Genomic DNA, 16,656 nt, shown 5'->3' with positions numbered 1-16,656 from the left:
AAAAAAGTAAAAAAAAATCTAAAAAAATAAAAAAAAAATCTAATTTTTTTTAATATTTTTTATGTTAAAATCGCTACTTTTAGTAGCCAAAATTTTTTTAAAAAAAAAAAAATATTTTTTTGTCTACTAAAAGTAGCGATTTTGTTATAAAAAATATTAAAAAAAAAACTATTGTGTGTTTTTTTAGCTATTTTTAGGTATTTTTGGTTGTGTTCACATTGGTTCTCGCGGTTCTCGCAATAAAGGGTGGTTCCTAACGGATCTTTGTCCTATATATATAGGGTGAGGTTCATGCGAGAACCACCTTTATTGCGAGAACAGCGAGAACCAATGTGAACACAACCTAAAATAGCTAAAAAAACCTAACCCCCCCTCCCCCCAAAAAAAAAAAAAAAAAAAACCTAACCCTCCCAAGCTAAATGCTAAAAACTAAAACCTCAAAAAAACCTAAAAAAAACTTAAAAAAAAACCTAACCCCCCCCTCCGGCAAAACCTAAACACCTCCCCCCCCCTCTCACCCCCCAAGCTAAAATGCTAAAAACTAAACCCCAAAAAAACCTTTAAAAAATCTAAAAAAAAATCAAAAAAAAATATTTTTTTTATATTTTTATGTTAAAATCGCTACTTTTAGTAGCCAAAAATTTTGTTTTCCTTTTAAAAAAAAAATTAAAAAAACAGTTTTTTTTTGCTACTAAAAGTAGCGATTTTTATATAAAAAATATTAAAAAAAAAAATTTTTGTGTGTTTTTAGCTATTTTTAGACATTTTTTTTTGTGTTCACATTGGGTCTTGCGGTTCTCGCAAGCAATAAAGAGTGGTTCCTAACGTATCTTTGTCATATATATATATATATATATATATATATATATATATATATATATATATATATATATATTCAAACCAAACACACATGATTACTCGAGTTGAAAAAATGGAACGCATATTTGTTGCTTGTTTGATTTACATCTTGTTTTGTTTACATCTTGTTAATTTTACATTCAGAACGTCTCAAGGTTTTTATTGATATATCTTTTTGCACATTTGATTACTCACGGTAGATTAAATTATATTTCATTGAACTAAACTTTTCTATGACCCGCATGTAGCCACATTGTGTCGGAAGATCCTCGCTAATCCACAACATGACAATGGAGATGATCACGGTCCCGGTCACTGAAAATGTCTATGTGCTTCCTCCATGGCATAATCAGGTTCTAGCCAGACTCAAAACACAATTATTATTAAGCTCATAAGAAATAAATATGAGCATCTACTACTTATGTGATATTCTTCTTTGATTATGTATTTTCATCTACCTTCTCATGTAGTACCTATTACAGTTCCAGTTTTTCTGTAAAAATAATCTTTCATTTGTAATACCATAGGCATCATTATTTCTTAGATAAATGAAGATTCATCTGTTAAATTTGGTTCGCTTTCTCAGTTTTTTTCATCTTAATATTGTTTTTCTAATAAAGGAGGAATGTCTCCAAAGAGGGCCGCTACATACAATAGGCATTAAAGCAGTGTCATGAAACTAAACATTATACTGCGTCACAAAATTAAAATTATAGGTCCAACTCATTTGTTGGATTTGAAGAATTAATGATACAAAACAATTAAATAAAACTACAACTGATTAGCAGAGTACTGGTACTTTAGTTGCAACTGATGAGAAAGTAAACTGGGAAATAAAGGATTGCACCCGATGAGGTAAAACTTGCCACAAGAAATGATCAGTTGCATAACTTGTAGTCACACCAGAATCTACTGATGGGCAATACAATTGATAAAGACTGTTGTAGCTGTTGTACTCCGAAGTATGAAGGGGGTTTGGGGATTAGACGAATCGGAGAATTCAATATTTCTCTCATGGTTTCTCACATTTGGAGTTTGCTTATTCGAAGAGAATCCTTATGGGTGGCTTGGATCCACTCGTATAGATTATGAGGTAGAAATTTTTGGGATTGTAAAAGTGTTTCGAACTCTTGTTGGAGCTGGAAGAAACTTTTGCAACTTCGTCCGTTAATTAGAAAATATTTTTGGTCGAAGATTGGTGATGGGTCTTCAACGTCAGCATGGTTCGATTATTGGTGTGTTAATGGTCCTTTATGCACATCCATTTCGCCTAGAGAGATTGCAAGAGCGGGATTTACATTGCAAGATACTGTGGCGGATGTTTCGATAGGTGAAACGTGGAACTGGCCCGAGGCTTGGAGAAACTTATTTCCGGTCCTTATCCATGCCGATGCTATTCAAAGAAACCTAAGTGTGCAGGATCAGGTTTTATGGATGAACGGTAATAAGTTACATGAATTCTCGTCTTCTGAAGTTTGGAATTCGATTCGGTCTAGAGAGCCACAGGTTGATTGGGTTAATGTTGTATGGTTTTCCCAGTGCATCCCGAGACATGCTTTTTTGATGTGGCTCATTATGCGACGGAAGCTGCTAACTCAAGATAGAATTCTTCGCTGGGGCGCTGATAGAAGAAGAAATATGAACATGATGTGTTGCTTGTTATGTTACGAGAATTTTGACTCACATGAGCACCTTTTCTTTGAGTGCAAGTTCTCGGCTCAAGTTTGGAGGCTGGTTAGAGATAAACCGAGTATGTCATCAGTCCAACCAAAGCGGAATCTAATTGTGGAGTGGTTATCTGAGCGAGCTCGTTCAAAAACTGCGGCCAACTTCATTTGTCGATTGATTGTGGCTGCTTCGGCTTACATTATATGGCAGGAACGTAATAATCGGCTATTCCGTAATCATGCGAGACCCCCTGATATTGTTGCTGATGCAATTGTGGAGACGATACGGTATAAGCTGATGGGAACCAGGTTTAAAAAAACTCCTAGAGTGATGGCATTGCTTCAGGAGTGGGAGGTGCAGGAGGGATGCTTAGACGATAATGGCGGATAGTTGGTTTTGTTTTCTAGATTTTAGTCTAGTAGTTGTTTTTATTTGTTTTTTCTAGTGTGTTGGTTCTTTGGTGTACTTTCATGGGGTATGTCTCATGTTTGAACTAGTGTGGCTGTCTCCACACTACTTGTTTTGTTTGGTTGTGAATATATAAAATCACCGGGGTAACCCTTTCAAAAAAAAGACTGTTGTAGCTGCTGACCAAGTGGCAACAGTAGAAATTTTGTCAAGAACATTTTCTCATTGCAACTGATCAGTAGCTGAAAAGCACTCAAGGCTTCATAAACTGATCATGATTACTAGCGCCCTCTATTCTTGCTGCTGACGTGTGAAAGTTTGTGAAACATGTTTTTTTTTTTTTTTTTTTTTTTGAAAGGCGAACGAAATTTATTAAAACTTCTGGTTAACCCACTGTTAAAGTAGAAGGATTCCCCAAATTATACACCAAAGTCCATACAATTCATACACCAAATATATTTTATAACCTCAAACTAATCAAATCAAAGTGGCACCAATTCTCCCAGGTGAAACTAAGGACGTTTGCTCAATCTTCAGCCACATGTATTTGTAAAGTAAAAGATGTTATAGGTCACTAACATTATATGATTTGAGCGGCAAGTAGTGCATGTTCTTTATATATTTACATCTTGTATTTAATGTTAGTCAGATATGTGGAGTGTGTAACAGAGAGAATGTTTGTGTTCATCGAATTGTAGAGTGAGATTATCATTTGAGTTGGAGCAATTTGTAATCATTTCTTGTGATTAATGAGATTCTGTGCTGAGTATGATTACCAAATTGTGTCTTGTTAAAACCCGTATAAAAACACGAGTAGTTTTAGAAATTTTACATAATACATTTTATTGAACAATGATTTTTTTCAGCTATAATACAAAAAATAACCTATTCTAAATAAGATTGCAGGCAATAAAACAACATATCATAAATCGAAATTTTCTTACTTGAAACTTCAACACTACAAAAAGAAAAAAAGTGGTAATTGTAAGAGGATTCACATCCTGAGAATCAAAATCTGTATGTGGGGTTTTTAAAATATAAAGAGTGTAAAAAGTGGTTGTGAGTGGAGGAGAGAGAAAATATTGGTGTTCATCTTTATATTTGGGGGGACACTGTTCACCCACTATAATTTTTTAATATATATTGAAAGTGGTTGTGAGTGAAGGAGAGAAAAATGTAATGATAAAGGTATAAAAATATTATTTAATTGAAAAGTAGAGAGAAAAAGTATTTGCTTTTAGTGGAAATATACTTATATAGGAGTTGTTTTTTAGTGGAATGTATGTATATTTTTAGGGAGCTGGATGTGACTGCTCTAACACTCCGACTGTGTATAAAAACAACCAGCGGCGGCATGGCCAGTCCTGAGGGTGGGCGGGGAGGACCACCTGCCAGGGCCTAATATTTCGAAGAGCACTTTATTTTTTTAAAAAAAAAATTGATATGTATATGTAAAAAATAAATTAATAGGTATACATATACAAACACCAACATATGCCCACTTACAAAACTATTTTTAAGGTTTAGATTAGTTATTAGCTCATTGTCATTAAGTTTAGACATTTGAATACCCAATTTCGTTAAGGCCTAAGGGCACGTTTTTTCGAGCTCGAACAGGGTACACGAATTCTCAAGGCCGGCCCTGCGCGGCGAAAATGTCTGGGGTCACGTTACAAAATGTTTCAAACAGATGGTATTTAAAGTTTTGTTTTATTGAATTAATAATTTACATTGTCTATGGGAATTCGAAACAAAACACAACAACTATTTTATTTTTAAGCAAGCTAAGGCCCGAGTCCACCCTATGTGTAGCATGCTTTCATAATCGTCACACATTAGCGCCTGAAACATATGTGAAAATAAAGTCAACAATGAATTCTGGTGAGTAACATAGGTTTTGTAAGTCAAATTCATGGCTTTGTATTTGTTATTGCAATACCTCATCCGACTACGAGAGTCGATGAGTGAAAACCTTGTAACCAAACTTATATTAAATGCGTTTAGTATTGCAATAGTTGGTATAAGTAAGAAAACCTTGTAGCCATGAATCTTGACAATAGTGTTTCTTTTGTAAAACCTTGTAAGTAATTGATTTAAAAAGAAAACATTGTATGCTTTATATATCTTTAATTGAAAACCGTTTTTTAACTTGTCTAAACAAATCGTTTTTGTTTTGTGTAAACCGTTTGTCCTTGTTTTATATAAATCAATTGTTCGTGTTATTTATAAACCAATCGTCCATGTTATGTATAAACCAATCTTCCTTGTTTTAATTGTCTTTGTGTAAACAAGTGTGGTCGTGTGGTGAATATGTTCAAGCCTATTTTGACTCAACTAATAAACCACCAAAGGGTTTATCAAATTGTGTTTCACAGCTTCTGTCGTCCCCCAAACTTCCCCACAAACGGGATTGTCAATCCTATGGTACCATAACATACTGCCGGTCGGCTTGACCAAAATTAATGAACATACTTGTGTTATAAATAACGCACCACTAAGTTTCACACATTATTGAAAAGTATATTGTTATATATATATATAAACCATATGTATTGTTTTGAAATCATGAAAAATATTTTAGCACATATGAATCACCCCAAAACATTTTGAAAACGTAAATGAGGAGAACTATGTACTCACCTGGATTGTGGATAACTAGATTAATCGTGTTAAGCAAATCTCAAGTGGTTCAAGTGTTTCCTAATAATTTGGATAATTATTAGTTAGTGTATACATCGTGGCTTAAACCGAAGATTGGGTAGAATGTGGTTTATTAACCAAACCAGCGATTGATCTCGTATAATATGGTTTATAATACCTTACATTCTGATTGGAAAGTGTCTAAAGGTGTTTTGACCCGTTATGACTTGTCAAAATGGTTTACGCCACTCTAACGGATCGTATGCGTAACTACGGGTCCGGATGGTCGAATGAGTCATATGATGAGTCCGATATGTCCAAACGTGTTTACTAATGTTGTATGATCAGTTTATAAGTCAAAAAAAATGATCATATATGTTTAAAACTATTTTATGCGAAAAGGGTATTTTTAGACATCTTAAAAGTATTAAAGTTGACTCGCCATTTGACTAACCAAATGACATGACCATAAGGTATAACATCAGAGGGTTATTCCCTATATTACTATGGTCATATAAATGGGCTTGGTCGGATCCCAAGGTTGACCAAACTGGTCAGATTCGAAAGTCAAAGCAAAAGTCAAATTGCTCGACTTTTGACTAAGGAATAAGCACTAAACTAGAAAATGACGAGCTAGACATGTTAGAACATGTCTAATAATGTTATAAAACTGATTTGGTGTCAAAACTTTTTAATAACTGAAAACTCATTCGTCATCAAATGCATTTTTACTTTTATTTCGTAAAAGTTTGACTCGTCATTTCGCCTACTAAACGTGATGATCCGAGGGTGTAATCGCAAGGGATTAACACCTTCATTATTACGATCACGTAGCAAAGTTCAATTTGAACTTTGACTTTACCAAAATGGTCAGAACCGAAAGTCAAAGAAAATGTTAGTTTGCTTGACTTTTGGCTCATAACTTTCCAAATAATGAAAAAGACTAGGAGAAACACTGACAAGTGTTGGAAGATGAAGATTAGAACCCAAGTAGGAGGCCTCAAGTGAGAAGCAAGCTCTAATTGAGTAATTAGAGAGTGAAGAAAAGAATGGTGTGCTTGAAAATGGAAGAATTCAAGCCTATTTATAGTGCTTTTGGATCAAGGAGAGATTGAAAGTGTTTGATGAGGTGTTAGTGAGTGATTAGTGCCATACCAAGTGTCTAAACTAGATTGAATGTGGCAAGGGAGGTGAAATGTGGCACATTTCTGCAGCAAACAGCTGCTGCCAGCAATATTTCGTTGTCTGGGCATGTAATGCAGACTGTATTGCTCAGGTAATGCAGTCCGCATTGACTCCTGGCGGGCAGAATTTTGTTTTTTGACAGTTTCAGCCACTGGACTTGTATTATCACTTTTTTGCCATTTTTAACCCTTTTAACTTGTTATTTAAGCTATATGAAGGGTATAAAGGTATATGTAACTTGGATTTTGTTCCGGAAATGTCATGAATTTCGTTTCGCTTGATCATACGCTTACGTATTTCGTAAATAAAATATAAAATTTTATTAAATACGGAAATGATCGAAAGTGTACAATGGTTGAAATTTAGCAAATGTTACAGTCTCCCCTACTTTAGGAAATTTCGTCCCGAAATTGTATTAGTGGAGACTTGTAAATAGATGGGGGTATTTCACTTTCATCTGATCCTCTCTTTCCCAAGTAAACTCTGGGCCACATTTGGATTCCCAATGAACTTTAACAATTGGTATTTGACTTCGTTTGAGTTTCTTGACTTCACGGTCCATAATTTCCATGGGTCTCTCGACAAAATGCATAGTGTCATCAATACGAATTTCGTCAGGAAGGATGTGGAGATTTTAATCAACTAAACCCTTTTTCAAGTTGCACATGTGGAAGGTTGGATGAATATTCCCAAGCTCAGGAGGTAGTTCGAGTTTATAGGCTACCTTTCTGATCATTTTAATGGTCTTAAAAGGTCCCACATAACGAGAAGCTAGTTTACCTTTCTTTCCAAATCTAACTACCCCTTTCCAAAGGGATACCTTGATAAGAACATGATCACCAATTTGGAATTCTAAAGGCTTGCGTCGTTTGTCAGCATAACTCTTTTGAAGATTTATAGCTGTCAAAAGGTTATTGCGAATTTTCATGATTTTGCCTGTTGTTTCTTGAATGAGTTCTAGTCCGGTGATTTGAGCTTCACCAACTTCATTCCAACTGACAGATGAACGGCATTTTCGACTGTATAGAGCCTCAAAAGAAGCCATGTTAATGCTGGAGTGATAGCTGTTGTTATAGGAGAATTCGGTCAAAGGCAGATGCGAATCCCAACTACCACTAGAGTCAATAACACAAGCTCTAAGCATATCCTCAAGTGTTTGGATTGTCCTTTCGATTTGTTCATCCATTTGAGGATGACAAGCAGTGCTCAGATTTAATTTGGTTCCCATGGCAGATTACATGGTTTTCTAGAAACGAAATGAGAACCGTGCATCATGATCTGATATGATGTTCAAAGGAACACCATGACGAGATACAATCTCATCGATATAGATCTTAGCAAGTTTCTCAGTAGAGAAATCTTCACGAATCGAAAAAAAGTGTGCTGACTTAGTCAGACGGTCAATGATTACCCAAATGGCATCATGACCTCTAGAAGTGCGTGGTAATTTAGTGATGAGATCTATAGCAATGTTCTCCCACTTCCACATCAGTACTTCTAGTTGTTCAAGAAACCCGAAGGGACGTTGATGTTCTGCCTTGACTTTAAGGCAAGTAAGGCATTTGGATACGTACAAGGCTTTGTCCTTCTTCATACTCGGCCACCAATACTGGGTACGAAGGTCCATATACATTTTGTCTGCACCAGGATTGGTGTGTGTAAGGTGTGATATGTTTTTATTGATATTTTAAGCCCTTTTTACACATTAATCAAGTTTTAAATTTATAAAACACAATATTCTACTAACACTACACACACACTTGGGCAAGTGCACCCATCATGTGACAACTGTCAAATTTGCATGCATCCGTACAATTATTAAATAATGATTAGTGCTTACTGTGCTGAATTACAATTAAATGCTTGAATTGCTTTCTAATCATTATCATTATTCATACATGTGCATCATATATTGCAAATGACATAACATTACTACATGCAAACTTTATTGATTCAAATGATGCACGAAACAAAGCTAGCACAGTTATCAGACAAAATCGGAGAAATGCTGACGAAGTTCAGAACATAGACAGACATAGTATCGAGATACAGAATGGGCCAGAAACAAAGTCTTACACTAGTATAGTGTGTAGGAAAGTAAGGATCACAAAACTGCCTTCCTAGAGATAGTTTAAGTGTCGGAAAGTGCCTAAAACTCACATAAACTGCAGAATTCTGCAGAAAATCAGCACAATTCTGCTATAGCCAGCTATTTAACACAATAATATCATGCAAAATTTATTTTTTGTTGTCCAAAACAACTTACAAAGTGTCGGGATTAAAACTGCCACAAAAGGGTGCTTCATACTTAGTGAAACTACGCAATTTAGCACTTTAACGAACCGTAACGAACCGAACAACCTGACAATAACCGGAACATCAAAATTTTACTAGAAGTAATGTTTTTATGATATTAAGCTAGTATTGGTGGTAGAAAACCTTAAAAATCATAAAAATACCTAAACACACTTAAGCATACTTAAACCTTCTAGTTTGCACTTTAAACCCCAAACTTCCAAAAATTTACATTTACCCCCCCCCCCCGGTTTCACCAAATCCCCCCTAACAAGGGCCTCACTTCAAGATTTTATCTATATATTATATTAGATCTTGTTACTACTTTTTAAAACATATTATACAATGGAGAAATGTTATGAATGGGTTATAAGTATAACCTTAAGCACATGAACATCATATCTCTCACACACTAAAACACACACTTTTTCTCTTCTCCCTTGCCTACCTTCGGCCGAGATCAAGCACAAACACCACCACCATCATCAATCATTCTTCATACATTTCAAACATATAGAAAGATGTTAGAAGGTGCATAGAGAAGCTAGGAGCTTTCGGAAGTTCAAGGACCTCTCTTATTTGCTTTTATCCACTTGTTTTCTCCTCTTGATCATCCCTAGCCTTGAGCTAGTGGTAAGAACCATGATCTTTCCTTTTAACTTCTATTTTAAGTGGTTAAAAGATGATACAAGATGATTATCATGAAGAACACTAAAGAAACAAGAGATGAAACATGAACATAAGCTTAAAATTATAAGAAATCATGAAGAAATCATGTTGTTTTGTGATGATTTACTTGTTGATCATTGTTTGCTTGTGAAAATGATGTAGATCATCACACGATCTTGCTAGATCATGATTAAAAACATAATCTAGCAAGATGAGAAGATAAACATGTTAGAGATTCACATATCATCCTAACATAAAGTATGAACTTGAAGGAATATATTGTTTTCTTATAAAGTAATGATCAAAGTAAGATGTAAATCTTGTAAATCTAAGATTTCAAGAGTGATTTTCTAAGAAACCAAGTTAAAATACAAGTTTTACTAGATCTTGGTTATTACATAAACAAATCTTATTGTTAGTGGTTAAACAAGTGTAGAAACACTTGTAAACATTTATATTCTTAAAAAATGAAGTTTTTAAAGAACTAATCACATTTTAAAGGGTAACAAGGCTTACTAATGACACTAGTAAGTTCCTACAAATTTTTACAAATATTCAAGTTCATGAAGTAGTAGATTATACTTATTTTTGGCAAAATTGATAAGTAAAGGTTGTTTATTACTGATTGTGAATGGATTGTGAATGGAAACCTCCATTTTTAGGGGAAACTATGGAAAAATTTTCTAAAAATATAAACACTTAGAAAAATATTTTTAAACAAGTATTTACAAGTGGAATCAAACCATAAATTGTTACATAAATTTGCCATATTTTTGTTACAAAAATTATAAATACTGGAGATTGGTTTTTACAAATAAAAGTGACTAAATATGTATTTAGGAAATATATATTTAGAAGGCACCATGTGTGTGATTATTTGTATATAATGTGTATTAGTTATATTATTTTAGGATTTGAAATAATGTAACTCATCAAAATACCATGAACTTACAATCCAAAATATTACAAAAATCCTAAGAATATGAATATACAGGATTACACAAAATACCGGTAAAAAACCGAACAAAGGAATATAACTTGCAAAATATTCCGTAAATATTATTCATATGTATATTTTGGTAAATAATATTTTGGACACCAAGTGAATGAAAATATGATTTTCACAATTATTACAAAGTTATATCATATTTTTGACAAGATGAAAATACATTATTCTTGGTGGACAAAAATATATTCTCTTGGAATCAATAGAAGATATATTATTTTTGTAAAAAATATATATTTTCTTAAATGAACATGAAATATATTATTTTTGGGAGAAAAATAAGTTTGTATATAGTTTCCAAGATAGACTTGAAAATATAGTATTTTTGGAACTTATATGAAAATACGAATACTTTTACCAAGAGAGAATTATAAATAATTTTCTAGGTAACATACCTTGGAATATATATTTTGGAAATATATTAAAGTATCTTACTAAAAACATTATCCCGGAAAAGTTGATATAAAATTTAGTATGCATAAATACACACCGAAATACGACACCAGTACATGGCAAAAATATACAAGTATAAGATACCCCATACTTGGGAAGGAAATAAATGTATAAATACTTGGGAAGTATTAAGTTAATATATATTGTTTAAACAATTATTCCAAAATTTAATAAATATAATTTGAGTTAAAATATTAATTATTTTAACAAATAATTATACACTTGGAATAATAATGAAGACACTATGAAACGTAACTCAAAGACACTAATCAATACTAAGTCAAGGCACGACCCGCTCGTCTAATGGACCATAGTACGCATGTAGGTAGTCGTGCGTTCTAGAGGAAGCTTTGAGTTACATCGGATACAAGGAACGCAAAACTGTGAGTTCATGTCCCCCTTTCTTTTAACTGTTTTCAGTTTTATAACTTCGGGGGTGAAATACATGTTACAATGTTACAATGATTACAAATGGTATGGTTAGCTAAGGAATGAATGGTTAGATCATGTGAATGGGTAGGCGTTAACTTGAGACCATTAATCCTTGTATAAGGACCGAGGGGCATGAGTGATAGATCTATCTGGGTGTTGCGAGCCCCACCCATGGGTCCGCGAGTTGGCCCATGTGGTGACTATGTCATTCCAGCCGGGTGGCCCGGTACGAAATACGCAAAGGATTGAGCCTTCCTGCACCGTGTCACGTATATTAATGTATTAGCTACACATTAATTGATATGTTTCCTTGTTGCTTTCATACTGGATTTCAATTACATACAAACATACTTACAAAGGTATCAAAGGTTTATTCACAAACACACACACGAACTCGCTCAACTTTTGTTGATGTTTTCAAACTACATGTATTTCAGGAAACTAAGTATGGATCTGGCGGGCGTTAAAGTTTCAAGTGTTGTCTGGAATAAAAGATACCATCCGGTGTCGAATGGTTTAAAGTGTGTATCCTATCCTGGATAGGGTACATGTTTCAAAACTTGGTTATCATTAGTGTCTTTTGAAAAGTCTTTATGGAACTTAAAACCTGTTGGTGTTGTATTCTGAATAAGAAGTGTGTGTTTTTGGGGTTAAATCAATGTTGTTGTAATGTTTCAAAACTTAATCAATGGATGAACATCTTGGATTTATCATATAGTTGTTTGTTATGGTTTAATGCAATGATATTAAGCAAGTCACACCAAATCAGGCTTCCCCAAAAGTCAGGGTGTGACAGTTTGGTATCAGAGCTTCGATTGTAGCGAACTAGGATTCCTTCTCGAGTCTAGACTACAATCATTAGGGCTTTCATGAAAATATTTTTACAACATGTTTTCATTGCATACACGAAACGCCCAGATCCGAGAAACAAAACAATTTTTATAAGAAAAGACACAAAACACATTTCAAGGTTTATGTTTGTGGTTCAGTCTGAGAGACTGGGTGGTTCAGTCTGAGAGACTGGGTGTTTCAGTCTGAGAGACTAGGTGTTTCAGTCTGAGAGACTGGGTGTTTCAGTCTGGGAGACTAGTTGGTTCAGTCTGGGAGACTGGTTGGTTTAGTCTAGGAGACTGGTTGGTTTAGTCTGGGAGACTAGGAAGGATAGAAAGTTTCATGAAGAATAATGTGAATACATGATTACATGATACATTGTCTTTGCTTGCAATACACTAAGTGTTAGTGATTACTATGGATATACATGCTATGATTATTATGTACCGGCACACACGTCACATTCTTCAGAGAGCGAGTTGTCAGACGTTGACGACCCTATGGCCACTGCCACAGATAATGAGATTTCACCTGCGCCGGAGATGTTTACGTCAGACACTGAGAGTGACCCTGACATGTTGACAAAGGACGAGGACGACTTCCAGCCATTTGTGCTACCAGACTTGGGCGATGATTTACCCCCCCTTTCTAATGGCTTCCCTGACGAGGACCCTTTTTGACATCCCTGTTCTAGTCCATGGCCACCTCGTCATTTGGAAACCCCGATGGCGAGCACATCATGGCTCCGATCCTCGATGCCGTACCTCTCGTGGTCATTCCTCCCTAGGATCTGCCCTTTCGACGATTTGTTTGATGCTGACGTTGATTTCTTAGTTGATGATCCTCCTGTTGACACCCAGGGTGATGGGGAGATAGCTAAGGATGTCATTGCTATGCTACCTCCTGAGATTCTTGCCATTGAAGTACTCTATGCTTCCATTTTACACTCGATTTCAGACTCCTTTGAGTCTGTGACATCTGCAGCCTTACAGACGGCCGTATTGCAGCTTTCTACTACTGACTCGGACGACGACACCGCTATGTCTGCCACACTATCACCTGCTCGAGATCCCACACGACCCAGAGCCTGCTCCTGAGCTAGCTCCTGTTCCTTTTGGGTCAGCCTGATGTTGCACCTATTGATCTTGAGCCGATTCCTGATCCTGACCATGCTTCTTTTGGTTTACCAGACATTGCACCCCTTATACCTGATCCAGTTCCCTCATCTGTTGATCCTTCTTTTGCTGAGCTATTTATTCCTCCGCCTGCACCAGCTGATGTTGCTCCTTTTCCCCCTATAGAGACCGATGTCCATTGCACCAATATATCTATCGTTATTCCTTTAGGACATACCTGCACCCCGTCCAGAGGAAGGTACTTCTGGTCAGCACCAGCGCGACGATCCCTTTGCTTCACCAGCTTTTCCATAAATCCCTCAAGCTGCATCGTTTGCTCCTTTCATTACTTCACCGCTGGACAAGCCGTTCTGATGGTTCCTACCATACACTATGCTGATTTCAGACACCTACCATTCCTCACATCATGGAGGCTACACACGGGATGAGTTGCTCCTGTCACATCAGCTACAGTTTGAGGTTTTGAGTCGCAGAGTTTTGAAGTACGAGCTGACACCATGTCCTTCACCCTGTCTATGCAAGTAAACTTTGATCCTCCACATTCATCACTATCTCCTTTTGCACTCTCACCTGCTGCTATTACACCTTTCCCAGGTTTTGATGCCTGTTTCTTTACTATCGAGCAGCAGATCAGTTAATTACTTTGACGTGTATACAAGCTCGAGGAGGAGCTCGCACATGTTAGCAGTTTGCTTTTCTTCCCTCCTCTACCTCAGTCACCAGTATAGTTGGTTTCTGGTTTTATTCTGATTGCATTACTCTTGGGTAAAGACACTACTGATGTCACACCCCGATTTCCACGTGTCTCACCGGTGGGCCCGGTGGGGGATTATCGTGACGTAGTTGGCAACAATATAGTCAAACCACACAATTATATGAATGCACAGCGGAAGCAAAAGATAGATATATTACATTCCGAATATGAAATAATATCAAGTGTTACAACGGAAAGTAAAGGATCCACAGGTGAATCAAATTAAAGAAATTGTTCAACAGACTTTAGACGCCTAGAACTTGCAAGATTCCTTATTAATGTCCTGAGCAGCTCCCAGCCTATTACGTACTTGTACCTGTCACTTAGACTTTTGAAAATACGTCAGTTTTCACTGGTAAATACACTCAACTGACTCATTTGAAAAGAGTTTAGGAAAATTTATTTAGATGCACCAGGCACAAATTATTTTGACACTTTGATTAAAATGCACAGAGGCAAAATTAATCTTTTATAACTTGAGACAATCATATTTCTGATCCTGTATACAGATTTACATGTTCGTTGTACATTCAGGGCCCGATATAGAAACCGAATCAAGATTAACAGACACGTCACAAGTATAGGCCCACTGAGCGTGAGATACCGTTTCCCTTATGCAGCTGTCAGGTGTATGCCTACACCCCGTGCATAAGACGTGACCATTTTATAATACAATGATGTCAAGGATATCCGGGACATGGTCATTAACCCCTAAAGGCTTTTATTTCAAACAATACAGATCAAACCGGGTTACCTCAATAACTTAATCACAATCCGATTAAATATTCAATACCCGACCAAGCGGTATTATTATACCGTATCCCAAGCCCGTATAGGGAAATAAGTTAAGAGTATTTACCTGAGCTAGCTCCTGTCTTAAAATAGCAAGAATAATAAGTCAGCCGTATTCACTTAAGTAAGCGTAGGTACAATTTACCGGAAGGCTCTAGTCTGGAACGATGGTATAAATAACCAATTAGAATGCTAACGGGTCTTTAATTAAGCCTAAGCTTAGACCGGCTAGTCTTAAAGAATTGTTACGGTTTAATCGCGTGAAAGGCGAAAACCGTGAATGGAGTGTGATTTTGACCCAACAAGTTTGAAGACTTGTTTCATATGGGTATAACAATCATACTCTGGATTTTGGGGTTAAAACAATATAGTTTGACCCGTTTCGGCTAAATTATGTAAACTAGTTACATAAGCCGAATCGTGCGCGCAATAGGCGCAACGGGTAACCGTGAGAGTCCTACGCTTGTTTCCTAATTCAATATGCCTTAAAGAGGTTGTGGTATCAGTAGGATACCTTCCGTGATGCCCGAAACGAGTTTAAGTTGGTGATACGCCCCGTAGGGGTTTTTCGATCATTTTAAAGATTTTTTAAAGGGTTTTTCGAGTTCTACAGGAAATCTGAGTTTCCCGAACAGTTTATAAAGTCCAAAATACTTTATTTATTATTTAAAATTAGTAGCAACTGGAATCGGGTCAAAAGACCTTATAGAACTCGATTTATGGCCGAAAAGGGCATATTCGGTATTTACCGAATCGCAGCCATAACCGCAGGTTATGAGCAAGGTAAAAATAATTAAAAATCTTTAAAAATCCCAAAATATTATTTTACATCAGTGAGTAAAAGGTTTGGTGTCGAAATCCGAGTTTAGATAGGCGTTATGCTAATTGCGCTATTTAATTACTAAAGTTTCGCAAATTGCGCTAACTGGCATAACTCTTATTCTGGACCTCGGATTGACATGAAATTTTAGGGACATGCTTAGAATTCAGTAACCAAGGTCATGATCCGTTCACATGTCCGAAAATCTCGTTTAAATTTATAAAGGGCGTTACGGTCAACTTTTAAGTAATTAACGGAAATGCATAAAAGACTTGGACAATTAACGAACCGGTCACAGAGGCTTATACCATCATGTAACCTGGTCCTAAGAGAGTCCTAAGGCATATCTACATTGTACTAAAACGGGTCAGAACCGTAGTCAAAGCAAAAGTCAAACTTTTGCGACTTTCGGTCCCGAACCGGGTCAATATAGCAAATGGCCGAATCAAACGGGTTTAGACAAGTTTATATACTTAATATCATGTTTTACGAACATCAAAACAAGTTAGATATCAGCTACATTACAGATTATGCAAGAAATCGCAAAATGACTTTCTGTTGTCTTTTTAAGTGCACGTTTGACTCGACATTCGACATAGTTAGAGCGGTGATCAGAGGGAACCCCTTTAGGGGTTTATTACCCACATAAATACCAACTCATAACTACTTTTGATTCGACTAATCACTGGATCATTAGTGATTAATCTTA

At 36.0% G+C, this 16,656-nt stretch overlaps 1 protein-coding gene across 1 annotated transcript; it reads left to right on the top strand.

Moving 5' to 3' along the window:
- Positions 1–1,822: 1,822 nt before the first annotated feature.
- LOC110931518 lies at positions 1,823–2,916 on the top strand. Its single transcript, XM_022174909.1, has 2 exons — positions 1,823–1,951; positions 2,053–2,916. The coding sequence occupies exons 1-2, from the start codon at positions 1,823–1,825 to the stop codon at positions 2,914–2,916; spliced, it is 993 nt and encodes a 330-aa protein (XP_022030601.1).
- Positions 2,917–16,656: the final 13,740 nt, after the last annotated feature.

Source organism: Helianthus annuus, chromosome 3 (genome assembly GCF_002127325.2).
Source record: "Helianthus annuus cultivar XRQ/B chromosome 3, HanXRQr2.0-SUNRISE, whole genome shotgun sequence".
Lineage (NCBI taxonomy): Eukaryota > Viridiplantae > Streptophyta > Magnoliopsida > Asterales > Asteraceae > Helianthus > Helianthus annuus.
This window is presented reverse-complemented; position numbering and strand designations above follow the sequence as displayed.

Coding starts and splice junctions, on each gene's coding strand:
- LOC110931518 (XM_022174909.1), top strand. CDS start 1,823: ATGAAGGGGGTTTGGGGATTAGACGAATCGGAGAATTCAATATTTCTC. Junction 1,952..2,052: donor CCACTCGTATAGATTATGAG/GTAGAAATTTTT, acceptor TTTTGGTCGAAG/ATTGGTGATGGGTCTTCAAC.